The sequence below is a fragment of the Ceratina calcarata genome, unplaced genomic scaffold, assembly GCF_001652005.2.
Source record: "Ceratina calcarata isolate Rehan_Ccalc_2016 unplaced genomic scaffold, ASM165200v1 scaffold328.2, whole genome shotgun sequence".
Classification (NCBI taxonomy): Eukaryota; Metazoa; Arthropoda; class Insecta; order Hymenoptera; family Apidae; genus Ceratina; species Ceratina calcarata.
In genome coordinates, this window is record NW_017155517.1 from 739,590 (window position 1) to 754,542 (window position 14,953).

The 14,953-nt window shown below is 37.5% G+C and overlaps 2 protein-coding genes across 3 annotated transcripts; both read right to left on the reverse strand.

Moving 5' to 3' along the window:
* Positions 1-16: 16 nt before the first annotated feature.
* LOC108624744 (uncharacterized) lies at positions 17-9,442 on the reverse strand. 2 transcript variants are annotated; one of them, XM_026813360.1, is made up of 5 exons: positions 8,041-9,442; positions 6,469-6,513; positions 5,468-5,620; positions 1,432-1,782; positions 17-1,083 (listed from the first exon to the last, which is right to left on the reverse strand). In XM_026813360.1, exons 1-5 carry the CDS (start codon positions 8,629-8,631, stop codon positions 919-921), a joined length of 1,305 nt encoding a protein of 434 aa, XP_026669161.1. In that variant the 5' UTR covers positions 8,632-9,442; the 3' UTR covers positions 17-918. The 2 variants fall into 2 exon arrangements, with proteins under 2 accessions (XP_026669161.1, XP_017879714.1); XM_018024225.2 differs by lacking the exon at positions 6,469-6,513 and having other exon boundaries at positions 8,041-9,435.
* A 2,186-nt stretch (positions 9,443-11,628) lies between these two features.
* On the reverse strand, positions 11,629-14,483 carry LOC113464295 (uncharacterized). Its single transcript, XM_026813334.1, has 5 exons — positions 13,980-14,483; positions 13,719-13,921; positions 13,304-13,534; positions 11,886-12,024; positions 11,629-11,637 (listed from the first exon to the last, which is right to left on the reverse strand). The coding sequence occupies exons 1-5, from the start codon at positions 14,280-14,282 to the stop codon at positions 11,629-11,631; spliced, it is 885 nt and encodes a 294-aa protein (XP_026669135.1). The 5' UTR covers positions 14,283-14,483.
* Positions 14,484-14,953: the final 470 nt, after the last annotated feature.

The window sequence follows — 14,953 nt, forward strand, 5'->3', positions numbered from 1 at the left end:
TATTAACAAACACTTCTTTGAAGTAACAACGAGTCTTTATTAATAATAATAAATCGATCGCGTTAGAGTTTACGGTTTACGGATAATCGATACTTTCAGTAGTTAAACTCTCGTTGAATCGTCCATACATTTAAATTAACGTCCCACGAGATACGTATACAAAATGATCCGGTCTGACGAACTCGAATCAAGGCGCACGATTTGTCACACGAAATCATTCTGAATGAATCATTGCGTAATCGCGTGCGTGCACGTGTCTATAGATACGTACGCGTGCACACGCGTACAGTGTGCGATTTACGTTGCAACACGCAACTGATGCGTGTGCGTACACCCTTGCGTAGACGAAGAACGTGTTCCTCCTTCGTTTCGTCACGGCCTTCGTCGACTCAATTGCAAGGACGCGCGCTGTTAGTTCGGTTACACGATTAGACGCATAGATACAATTATGTACATACAATATCCTCTTCGTCCCTTATGTACAAACGCGTTTCACGATTTATAATCGCACTCGTTCACAGCCATTCACTGGAATCCATCATCCGACTCGGATCCTCTCGTTTCCTCGTCAATCGGTTTGTTCGTCTAATTTAAATCGGTACCCTAAGCGTATATTTTGCGTGTCTATCTACATACGTTTATCTGTCGATCTATACGGCTATCGCGACTACTTGTCTACCTCGTCTTCGGTCTACCTATTCTATTACATAGTTGTGAATGCTTTAATAAATTTCTCGACGACTTCAATATGAAGCCCGCGGAAAGTTTCACTTCACCATCGTCACTGATTTTGAGAGCACGGTTCATCTTCTGGGACTTGAAATCCTTTGTCCTCCCGACGATTTCGTCTTCGTTTGTTCGTTTCGATGCTGTACGACGATCTGACGTGAGAAATATTCGCAGTGCTGTCCTTTGAAATTAGACGAGAGATTCCGGGTTTGACGGTAGGATAGTGGTGGTAGTGCTGTTAGGCAAGAGTGCTCCGTTTTCCGTGTCTTTGGCGTTGCCGTCTGGCCGAGGTCGGAAGTCCTTCGAGGCGACCAGCAGATTTCGTCGTCTTGCTTCCTTCCTTTCGCGTTCGACCTGTCAATAAATTACGCTTTCTTGTACTTGCATTCTTTATTTCTTCTACTTCAGATTTACGTAACTAATTGTAAGGTATTTTTCCAGAGAAAATAGGTTTCCACCCTTTCGCTATTTTTTGCATTTAATTACGTTACGTATTGCATTTTATCTCGAGTATTAACTTAAGAGATTTTACTGAATGCTTTTACATATAATATTTCAATAATTTTTAGATGGGAGTGGGGAGGTCAGGCTCATCCAATTTGGGCCAATATCTATTAGTCACGCCAATATCCGAGTCTGTTTTTAATTTCGTTTAGAAGATTTAGAAAAGCCATAGGTAGTTAGAATGAACCATCGACTGACCTTGAAGAATAATCGAAGATAGTGGCAAGGGAATGCGACGCATTTGCCGTCATCCTCCTCGGCGTCGATATAAATGCCGCGAACGAGAATCGAGTTGCTGCAGTTAAGAAGTACAAGGAACACAAAGCATCCGACGTGGGTGATCCAGCAGGATAATTCCTTGTTTTCGGGCACTAGCCATATATCGAGCACGGTCCAGATGCCGCGCCAAACGTTTACCGTGCCCAGGAAGCTAAGCAAGAGGAATCCGTCCGCCGCTATCAAACGGGCCAAGCCTTGAAGACGGGCGCACACGTATCGCATTAACGGTTGCAGCGAGAACGTCACAGTCACTATCACGTATCCGATGGCCTGCAATTGCATGCGACAATTGTTCAGAAGTAAATAGAGAGAATCATCAGCAACTACGTATTTATTCATTTTAGACGTCTCGGTTTAGGAACAATTTGATAATACCCATTGATGCAAGTGACCCATTTAATATTTTAGATGAAAAAATTGTCGGACATTATTTTCTCAACGTTGTTAGTTTGTCCCTTTTACTAGTTTGTTCTCCTATCCAATTCTTGTTCTTTTTAAAATGGATCGGTGTAATGCAATTTAATTTTTGGTAATAGAATCATCAAATTGTGAACTTCCTTTTTCTTGTTCTATGAAATAGATAGGAAATTGTTGAGAAGTGGTTTATTTTCAAACGTGGTGATTATCCCGAGTCACCCTACATTTTCTTACCCCCGTTTGCTTACTTTGTATTATTTTTACGTATTTTCCTAGGAAAGATTTTATGTGGAGATGCAGTGAAAGTTTTTTACAGTCTAGTTGTCGCGAGTAGGAGAAGAATTCGTCAATATCGTTAACGTTCGCATTTACCGAGAATTTCTACTAATGCGATAAATCGTCCGCTTGCTGTTTCACGCGGTTTCGAAGCGGCATTGCGAGCGAGTAGTAAATGCGTGAATTGGACGACCAATCATCGACCCCCCTGAGAATTTACATTATCAGTAATCCCCATGCGATTTATATCGGTTGAATTTGTATGCATCTCCAAGGATTCTCAATCGATCCCTTAAATATCACGTTTCCAACAAATTTTCTCCTATAGATTTAGATATTTTCGTTCGGTGAAGAGTACGAGGAAGACTCATTGAATCAAGTATCAAACAATATCAAACATCGATGGATAAACATTACCGTGGCGTTATCAATGATCGTGCTTAAGCGGTTTCTAAATAACAATGATCTACGTTTATCTTTGTATTTTAAGCGAATGCGTTAAACTTTGATAATAGGATTTAACTTCCTATTTTAAATTAAATTCTTCAAGTTTCCGGAAATCTGAACAAATTAAAAACATTCTATCTGAAATACGTAATTTAGTCTTACCAAAAATTTTCTAAATAGCACGTTTACTTTGACGAACGTCTGATTACGTTTAAAAAATTATACGAAATTTCGTTATTTAATAACGTTAGAAATCAGTTACTTAATTTATAGAGCGATCGTTAACTGAGTCGATAATTCGCAGGAGCGATAGAAAGAAATGCGCTGATAATAGACAGAGTCGCGTCGGATGGCGGTGCAAAGAGAAAAGGTTTTACAGTCTGGCGCCACGAAATTTGTTTGCCTGCACGGTTGGTTTTCCCACCGGGGGCGGAGTCATTGAAATCGGAAAGTTACAATTGATCTCGGCGATCGATAAATCATCCGATGCTTTTATTAATCTGAAGTTAAAGCCGATAACGAATTCGCACTATGAATCTGCGGTACCTACGGTTTTACCTGGCCGCTAGACAAATCTTATCGTTTGCATCGGCCAGACGTCCGTCGCGTCAGGTCTGTGCGGAACAAGTGGCGGCGATCCCGATTTCTTTTGTATTCCCCGGCAATCAACCGCATCAGAGAAAAGTCGAATGTTATTGTTAGACTCCGGATTTTTATTCATGATAAATATGTAAGAAGATTGTAATATTTCTTTGAAAAATATGAAAATATGCAAGAAAAATATGAAACATTTGGAATATTAAGTATTAACAATTATGCAGTTATCACAAACATCTTTCTCACATTTGATGTTATTATTTAACGACGTTTATTTGTAAATTTTTAGAGAGTGACTCACTTTACATAACAGGGTGTAATGGTAGCATAAGTTAAATTTAGTTCAAGTACTTTTATAGGTCCTCCAAATCCTTCACCGGTCCAGATAAAAAATACTTCATCATTTATTTTCATTAATAACGAAATTAGGATCACCATTGATCTAACTTTTCATTAACGATACTCCACCCTTCCGTATTTTATGCATTTTTTAAACATCCAGAAATACTTTAAGAAATTCATACAATTTCCAATAGCATCAAACTGTTCTGATTTTATCCCTTATCAATTATCAATATCGGAAATATTTTATTATGGTAATTACTTGAGATGAATTTACAAATAAATTCGGTCCCATTGCTCTTGATCCGTTTTCTGTAAAAACTTGCATTAACATAAACATCCGAAACCTAGTTATTGTTGTCGCGGAGAACGCACAGCGTGGCGCCAACATTGTGTGAATTCATTTTGCAACGAAACAATTCCACAGGCTCCAGTCTTAAGTGTACAATGTCGAAATGTTTGCATAGGCTCATCCGCTTGTTTGCAAGCCATAATATCAGTATTATGGTAGAAATGCGACAAGCGGAACTTTTTCTTTTTGAATAATCGAGATGCTGACGTTTCGTTGGGAATATTGAACGAAACAGCACGTGGCTCAGGAGAGCGACGGATGGTCGTTATTGAGAAAAATCCTCTCGTTGACCGCGTTCTCTCGCGAAACGTATTCAGGCAAGTAAACGCAGCCCGCAGTAAAGTGTCTTTGCGCACGCATACATACATGCATTCAACGGTTTTGTCATGTGCCCTCGCAATCATACAATTGGCGAATATTCAATTATACAATCGGACCAACGGCGTGCCGCTCGCCCCACTGTGCGTAGGTGGCACGTTTCAAAATGTCGTTCAACACGTGATTGCTAATGACACCCGATGACACGCGTTCATCGATACGAGTCCGCTTTTATCTGTTTGATGTTTTGTACACATCATATCTACGCGCTTTCACGGGTTTAACAAACTGATTATCATTTCTTCTTAAGATTGACAGCATAAAGTGTTAACACTAAAACCGGTGGGAATAAAAATCAACATTTCCAATTTCAATGATTCTTCGATATGTTGTCAGGGACACGATCCTGAGTCATCGTTACCTTTACAAAAATTGGCAACTGATAATAGTTTGTGAGATATTCATAAGAAATTGTTGATACTGCTATACTGACTTCAGTGCCGCGTAATTATATAATTACGTTTCATGGAGAGGTTCTGCATACGATAATAGCAATCTTAACTTTATGTACGTATAACATCTATTGTGTTAATAAGTATTTTTAAATATCTTCGCGGTTTTATAACACAACTTTACACCGCCCAATAATTGATTAGAGTGCATATGTAACGTCGTTAAAATTTTCTAAGTGAAAAACATCTATTATATATGTAGTTTCATCTCATCGTCCACTATTATTTTATTTTTATTTGTTTGATTGTATTTGTACTGCATAACGTGCTAGGATAGTCGCGTGAGTTTTCTAATGTTCGTCGGTAAATTTTTAATGTTTTTTGTCAATACGTGTTTTATCAATAACTAGGCAAAAATGATGCAAAATATGGATTCATGGGGCTACACTTTTTGTCTTTATATGAGAAGATTTTTGAATAATGAACTGTCTCTTTGAGAAAACGAAACTTAAATCTCGCATGCTCTTGTCTTGATTTCATTTAGAACAATCTCTTTCTTTGTATAAAGTGACATTCTGTCTTGTCGCGGCGCTATTAGAGTCTACTCCCTTAATACATTTCAGATAATTATTTTACCACTTAAATATGTAACTAACAAATTCCTTGACTGAAATACATGATATGGGAGTTAGGTACGTCAGCTATATTTAAAATAGACACGTTGTATGCATCGATTCAATATATTGACACTTACAAGGGATCCGATGGCGGAATACTTTCGATCATCGGGGAATAGGTAGATTTCGAAAAGTATCCAGGCACCTCTCCATACAAACACTACCAGCGTACCGACCACTCCGACGCTGAAGGCACAGTCCAATAAGTATAACAACCAGTCCCTCGTGTTCTGCAATCAGACAACATAAACGATAGATAAGCATCGTTTACAGGTAAGAAACTTACCGGGAAATATTTAAAGAGGGACGGGAATTGTTCGATAGCGCAATACACTACTGTCGATCTATAACCAGATTGAGGATATTTATGTATATAGAAAAATTGAATCTGTATAAAAATTTATCTGCAGAAAAGGGAGAGTGTATGGACTGTATAAGAATATATTACATATCAAAAACTGTTTGCACGCCATAAAGCTTAAGACTAAATTACATTTTTTAGACTAATTTCATTATGCATAAAAATCCGCAGTCAAGAATGGAATTCGTATCGTATGGTATTGAGATTCAATATAACAGAGATCTTATAATGCTCGTGAGTCTGTAATGTTTATTACCGAAGCAATATTATCAATTCTGGACGCCCGTAATATTCGTTTGATAAATTGTGATACCAAATCCTTGCTTTAAAAATATCGAGTGAGTAATAACACCAGTTCTTTTCGATATTTCTGGATTGATTTTATAACCGATTTCATATAGTCTCTCGATAAAAATTGGATCATGCGAACAAATGTAAAAAATCGAGTTTTGCATGCTTTTTTACGCGGATAGTTAACTTATGCTTCCCTAAATTTACTGATTCATTAAATATTATTGCTGGCGTGTAGAAGAGATGGGGAACTGAAAATTATGAAAGAAGGATGCTAACATATATCGTTTACAATACCGAAGGTACGAAGAAAATATAGGTCAAGTTCAGCTTTAATAATTATTCGAAGAATCTTCCAGTCGATATTTAAGAGATACATTTTTTGGCGGGGCATTCATTAAGTATAGAAAATGTTTCTATACTCACTGTATTATTTTTTAACTTCTCATGACATTTCTCGACACTTGTTTCCTAAATAGAGAGTATTTGGATGATGAAAATTATTTCCGAATTTAATTTATTAAGCACCAATAAGAACAGATAATTTGATTGCGGATTTTTTATTTTTCTGTTATGTTAATTTAAAAATCTATTGTGAAATTTCTTTTAGCCTTAAAAGTAATTACATACGCTTGTGCATATGTATGTGTAATGCATATTTTTGCAGATTACAGTTATTTTTTATATTTTCTGCACATCAAAAATATCTATAAATACGTAAAATCCGCAGCCTTATAATAATACCTAAATAAGAACATATTAGTTTAAATAAATCTGAAAATATTTAACATTAGGAAACTACTACGAATTTTTAATAACCGTTCCAGCTAATCGATATAACATCAAGAAACAACTTTAAAAAAAAAACTAGAAATATTCATCATAGAAAAAGGAACGCGATATAAATTAAACTATATATATATGTCGATTTTTTAATCTTAAGTAGATCAAGAGAAAGCAGCGAAGAAACTGAAATTGTAATTGCATGATGGTCGTGCGTGCGCAAAGTGCACGGATGCAATGCTGTTCGGGAGAGACAGCCGGAAACTGTGCTTATACCTTGCACATCGATGCCGTGCATCGCTCAGCTATGGCCACAGCTATACGTCAAAACACGTTGTCTAGCTTATTACGTTTCCTATTTAACATTTACCCTCCTTCCGATAATAAATGCTCAGCGTTCGATTCAACTATTTTCGGTGAAACAACTTTTGAAAATACAACGTATCTACAAAATGTTATTACCTTTCTCATAACTATACTGCAGATTTTTATGAAAAATAAAACAGTTATGATATCAGTTGAAAAAATGCATTTTATGTAGCAATTTCTTTTATCATTTAAATGTTGCAATATGTACTCAATTTTTAACAGATTTACACATACTTATTTAGACATACACATTATATCCAATTTGTCTGTATTATACACATCCAATTTTTCTATGAAGTCTGCAGATATGTTACGACTTTTATGATTTATGATCGTGCCAATTGTATGTACGAGAAACAATTTTTGGGAAAACGATGGGCGAACTAATTGGGTGGATGAATATATTTTCAAGAGAAGAGAACGGTTATGGGAGATTTTGTAGCCTTGCGGGTAATTTCGTTTAGTTGTACCACTCGTGACCCACAATACTGTCGATGAAACGAAATTGTAGAATACGAAGGTAATCGGTACGAAAATGAAAACTTCCACGGTATTATCACGAATCATTATAGAAAGTTTCGACAATTCAATTCAGGTGTAAGTGCGTCAAACTCCCTAAATAATGTCTATCATTTTCGTTGGACCAAACCGAGTAATGAAAACTGGTACCACGTGAAAATTCATTTATGTGAACATATTTATCTCTCAACTACTTCATATAATAGAGGATTTACTATATTTGTTCATTCTCAATCGTTGCCAATCTTTGAGCTCGAATTTCGGAGCAACGATTGCGTGTATTCCAGGTAACGTTCAACGCTTTACTGAGAATCGTCGATTACTTACGTTCACGCGGAACATGGTCTGTACTTCGAAGTATCCCGGACACGAATCCAAGCAAAGCGAGAACGGCGGCGCGGAAATGTTTCTGACGGCTCGCATGATGGCCAGTGCGAGCAAGCTGACCGCGGTTGTTGCGAAAACGGTGCTCGCCGTGTGTTCCGTGTACAGGTCGAGGGCCTGCCACGCGCCGCGCCATGCATTTACGCAGCAAAACCCGAACACGGCCGTGTACAACCTAGAGCCAATATAGTACGAGAGTCTGTGTTTGTCCGGGTGCAGAATCTCATTGAGAATGTTCTGGGACACGTTGAACGCGTACAACCCCACGAAACCGATCACTATCGAGGTCAGGCTGCTCAGCACCGGGTCCTTCGGGTAGACGTAGACGTCGCTGAGGCCCCAGGTGCCTCTCCAGTAACCGACAACGGCTGGTGCGGCCACAGTGGCAGAGAACACCGTGTCCAAAATCGTGAGTATCATGTAATGGAGACGACTGGATGAACGCGCGCTCAACCCGCTCGTCATTCCGGTACCACCTCGTAACTCGACCATTCTCATCCAATCCTCATCGAGCCTAGTCGCGCTACTCATCATGCATGATTCGAGGCTGTAGTATGACGCTCGCTTTGGTGGTGCACGCCTTTAGGCCGAGCTCGAGTCCGAGTCCACCGGGTGCCCGTCATTATTCGCCAGGAAGCCTGTTTCTTTGGTATTCCAATTGAGTTTCAATTGCAATCACACGTCCTCGTCAAGTTCAATTCAAATCGGCTTGAGAGTCGAGAGCCTAGACGATGTCCTTTTGTCCAGACAACGATGATTCCTTCTCTTCTTCCCGACGATTCCTCTTATCTCTCGATGTTTAACTGCGCTGCTAGAACACTGTCTAATATCTTAATCATGATTGGACATCGTCGATTCGAATTTCATTCAAGCTTGTCGAAGATCAGATTCGGATGATCGCCTCGTTGATAATCAAGATTTGCAGCGGATTTTCTTGAAGTAGTACTGCCTTTTGATCGCAGTTATCATCCTACCGAAAGGACTTGTTTCGCTGACCTGGAACCTCGTGCAATGCGATTTTCTCGGATGATGGACAAACGATTGGACCAGATCTCGCAGCTTCCTCTCATCTTCGAAACTTCTATAACTTTGTCATCGCACCAAACGCACCTGAATTCATTATTCGTCGGATCGTGAGATAACTCGTTAAAAGGGAACGGGCGTCGAAATTCGTTGGCGATCCCGTCCGTGTCACTTTCTATGTAATGTGCGTGGATGCAAACACGGGGCGAGTACGCGGGACCGATTAACCGACAGGTCGAACTGCGGGTGAGTACTGGCATCTGTTCAGTCACCGCTATCTTTTATCAAGTGCTAAGCACAGACCAACACTATCGCATTATCATGAACAGCATCGTTACACGGGCCATGGCATAGGCATAGAGAATAGTACGGTGCTCCGTACCTCTTCCCTTCCTTCCTCGATCTCATCGGTGAACCCCCACCCATGTGTATCCGTAAAGCTGCGTGCACGCTTGATGAACGAGCGAGCGGGGACGAGCTTTCGACACCCACGAGTCCTAAGAAAGTTCAAAAGGTATCGTCTGTCTCCGTCTGGTTCTTCCCTCTATTCTTAAGTGGAGCGACGAAACGTATGCAATGGGACGAACGCGAAGAAGAGTTAGGAAACTCTTCGGCGTATTTCATGATTACGAGATCAATGAAAAATTCCCGACGCATGATACAAGAGTTCAGATTGCGTTACATTCAATTAATGTCTGATTAGTTACGTTTACTCTTATACGAAATGCTTTGACATAGACTGAACGATGCGGGATTGATTAGAAAAAATATTGTATATTCTTATAATTAATAATTTCAAGATTCGTCTCGAAATAGGAATAATTTCAAAGAAATGAAAGCGCACTGGAGATGAGAAGTTCCGATGGATCGCGTAGAGTCTACCATTGAAAAACAACGAAGTTTATCCTTCCACGGCATTGTTCATTGGTCTGTTCATTGTCTGGCCCCAGTTTTGCGTTCGTTTGTCAAGTACACGGGCTGCTTAATAATTCTCCCTATGCAGATGCGACGCATACACGCTCTATCATCAGTTTAGATTGGCGGTAGGTTGACCGTGTTTTTTTATGCAGTTCGAGGATTTCCAGTATCTTCATCATTCTTACTGATTGCTGTTTACTGTTTATAAACAATGTCTCATCTCGTTTACACATGTATTTCGATTGAATAGCTTAAACATGAATTAGCGGCTGTTACTATTATCAGACGATATCGCGGACTGGTAGCAAGGAGAGAGAGAAAGATTTTAATTGAAGCCGGTGAGGTTTATCAGATCGACAGCAAGGCGACCGCGTAAATCGTGATCGACGTGTGTACGCGACAACCAGGCGCTAATTAACAAATCCGGTACCCGGTTGTTGATTGATAAGAAACGAGATAGTAGGTAGTCGAATAAGAGGAGTACACGGGCCGTGCAGCCACCTTGAAGCCTAATTTTTCTGAGTGGCGTTTCCTGTCTGCCAGTTTCAACGGTCTTTTGTCCGTGCCGAACGCGTCGCTAATCGGCACCTTTTTGTACACCAATCAAGCTTAGATTACGGACGATTCTCTCACCTTGACCCGTCATTTTTCTTTTTCGCGACATCCTTTTTTTAGCCGCGAGAAAAAAGGAGCGAGTCCTCGAATTCCAGCCAAGGGCATTAGTCCGGTTAGGTTTTCATCCCTGGATCTTTCCTTGGAGCGTATAAAATATCATTTTGTTTCTGAAGTTTGAATCTTCCGGTCGATAATCATCTATCATACTTTTATCCACTATCATGAATCAAATTAAAATGAAATAATTTCATAATATTCCGAACTGCTAATTCTCATATGTAGACTACTTTTACTGACAAAATTATAAGACATAATTAAGAAATCATTTAATTATAATCAGACAATAAATCTTTCAATTTCGACTAATAATTTGAAAGTAGACATTTTTTCATATCGATACTTTTTAGCAAAAAATCGAAGAAATTGTCTTTTAATATTAACAGTTAGAATCAGTTTCATTTTTACTAATATTATTTTTCAATAAAATGTGCAATATTAACTTCAACCTTATTTCTTCGAAATCGTTGCGCTTCCAAGGGTGAAGAAATCAAACGGGGAAACCACTGTCGAAGACAAAGCTATTTTCATGTCCGTTCATTTATGAAATATTTATTCTTCGGATAACGGTAAGATATTTATCTGACGATGTGCAATTACTTTCATCGTAATAATATAGTACTGTCGCAATCGTCGAGTTGGTTTACACGCGTGGCACATGAAACGGATTTCGTTGGGCGGAAATATACGCGATTTCTATGATTCACAGGCTTCAATGAATAGATAACGAGTACATTCAAGTTCAGATAAAGTGATAATAATCGTTGCTGAATTAGAATAGGTCTTGCAATGGCAAGAACTACCACAAAGTTTACTATAAAGCTGATGGTGTGCATAATTCGTTTGGTAGTAGTTATGTAATAAAAACATAAGTACTTTCTTGTGACAGCTATAATGATTAATTGCTATACATACAATCTAATCGATCTGTCACAATCGTTCATTATCGTTGAGAATCATTTAAATCTGATCTCTCGTATCTTAATTTATACAATCACGTATGTTATTTATGTAACTATATTATGGTTTTGTTTTCCATACGTACTATAATCGATGCAATTGTGGGTAAAATCTCTCTTAAATGCTTATTATTGCATAAAAGTTTCCATATATTTTATATACATATGTATACGCAAAAATACATATTGGCATATTATTTATATATATAAACTTACCAGTCTGTACCTTGTTGGAAAGCGAAAAGCGTAGGCGAGCTTGTCCACGGTGATTATAAAAGGGACTGCTAACAGGTTTCGGATAGCCCGCAGGATTATTAGAATAGTCATTATCGTTACGGTTGCGGCTACGATAATCCTAAAGAAAATTATGTGAACAAAAGATTAACAAAAAAAAAAAATGATATACTACTTCCATATACATATACTACAGATATTACTACTTTTATTTATTTCATTGCTCATTCGAAATTTCATACATATCAATATAATTCTCATGTGAAGAAATCATTAGTCAATCATTTTTTATTTAGTCTTATTAGGATGATAACAAATATTCATTACTGTAATGAATCAATCAAATGTGATATATATTTTTACCATTTACTGTTTATTAATTTTTAATTTTGCAATATTAGTGGTGTTTAAAACGATAAGATAACTTCTTTAGACCCTGCACTTTTATTTGCATACGTGAGAAGTGCTGGCTATATTCGAGAACTTTAAAATGTATGCAAAGATTAACAAAGAAGATAATGGTATTAGAAACGATTAACGGGCTATTATTATCACGTACTAAACAGTGCATTGCACTTAATCGACTATGCGCACATATTAGACAATGTGTGAATCTACGAGTTTTCGGCAAGGCGTAAATGAAACTGTTATATTGTAGTTTGAGGAACAGGCATAGCGAGGTAAAATTCGTCAGGCAGTCGTGAAATGGATACTTTTTTAATGATGCTCCTTGCTGTTTTTACGGCACTTACGATTGCATTTACATTTATAACCAGAACTGTCAGTCAGTCTGTGGATATGCATCCCACTATCCGAGTATACTTTGATAAAGGGTCCTATGTTTTATCACGTTCGATCCTTCGAGTAATCGACCGCTGTTATTTGCGATATAATCCAAATATATTCCGCATACATCCCGTATAAAACGATTTGATAGGTACTAGAATCAAAAATTAATTCTTAGTCGGCATCGTACAGCCCTAAACGCGTCTCGAGGAGCCTAGCTACCCTGAAGGTGTTGCGGTCACCCGCATTATAAATTCTAACTACTTGGCAGATGCGACCTTGCAATATCTGTTCCTCTCAGTATACACTTTTAAATTAGTTATAAAATAAGTGTAATTTTGTAATTATATAATCAATTATATATAAATGATAAGGAAACTTATAAAATGCAGTGTATAAAATGAAACTTTTATAAAAATTTATGATTCTATTCAGGCCCTGGTTTTCCTTTATTCTTTTCTCAACAGGTGGACAATGAATGAAATAGACAAAGAAAGAAGTGTTTAACATCTTATTTACAGATTTACTTTGAATAGATTTTTTGTTTTGAAAAAAATAATTCATGTCTGTTTATGTTTTCCAGTTTCTTCTCAAAGAAGAAGTAACTTTCTTACCAAATATCGGAGAAGAAATAGTCGTAAATGATAAAGCCGCCCCACCAGTGTGTGTTGCAAGCAAGACTAAAGACGTACGTGTACGATATTTGTGCGATCTTGCAGAAGATTTTGCTCAAAAGACTTTTCTTTCTCATTGCATTGGTTGCGCGAACGTGAAGTGAATCCTTCGCTAGTGCGAAGCATGTGTGTATCAGAATACCAAAAATGAAAGCAATCAATCCATGGAACCTTAAAAAATTAATTGTTTAAGATGCATTTACTTGAATTACTTAATAATCACTTTTTTTAATCTCCAGTTCTACACTAGATAATTTTTTAAAATTTGATATATATTATATAGTTATATTAAACAATGAAAATTAGAAGAGTTCTAATTACTTTTTAAATTATTTCGTTTAGACATCTGACTTACATGTTTGTATAGTCATTTATGTACGTCCACGTTGAATGCCAAAAAGCGATGCTTACTGGGGCGATTATGAAAAGTGAGAGGAAAGTATCAATAGTCCACACAATTTGTTTTTGGTTTCTTTTCAAACTTTTTCTCAAAATTCGTGTAAAATTTCTTTCTTCAGAAAACTCACGTGAAACATTAGCATCACCGAGAGGATTGATCTAATCGAAAAGAAAAGTCAATATCGAAGGGAAAAGATATGAGAAATAGAGAAATTACCTCGGTGCAGTTTTCTAATTGTTCGTCGCATTCTTTCAACTCTTTTTCAGTATCGCTATCTTTCTCACTGTTGATAGGAACTCTGTGAAAATCCGACACATTGGAGGAACCACTATTCTTCAGATTTTTAGGTGCCGGAATGATTTGATACGACAGATAGATGTTCCGATTCGTCTCGTTCAATTTTCCAAATTGCTCGACCACATTTTTGAAAGGAATTTCCAGCCTGAATTGCTCGCAAGATTTGAATATTTTAGGAATATCGTTCAAGCTTTTCACTTTTCTTTCGTGCGATTTCGACATGTCGCCGAAACGTGTCTAACTAGTATCTTATCGGAAGGAAGGATCCTTGTTAAATGATCAGCCGATATACACTCGACTGTCAACATTTTTTCAATAGTCTTATGACACCCACGCCGTGTTCGTTATCACGTGGCATCGTGTAAATGAAACATCTGCATAATCTGCAAACCTGCTTTAGGTATTAGGTAGATGCATACAAAATGTTCATTTCTGAGGTTCGTATTTTCCAAGAGAAAATCATCTATCATGTTTTATTTTATTCTTTACTATTATTTTATTCAAGTTGGAAATAGAATAGAAGAGTGTATCAATAAGATCTGTAGTTACACTGCGATTGTTATGCGAAATAAATCAATCAATCAGCTTTTTATATTCTGAATAGTTCTGTATATTACACCTAGCATTTATAATATTTACGTATTCAATCTGCTTATAAATGCATCAACTCCGCGATCTATTTATAGTGAACACATATGATTTCACTAGAAGATATTGCATTATTGTTAACCAGTATCTCAGTTGAAACGTTAGATAATGTAGTACATTCGGCTTATAATTGTAATGCAATTATCACAAAAATGAACGAAAACGAGTTGGTATCTAAACAAATTGGAGAGTTCGGATGAATGAGCCTTGTCAATTTTGTTTGCCGCGATAGAAGGTAGAATCGA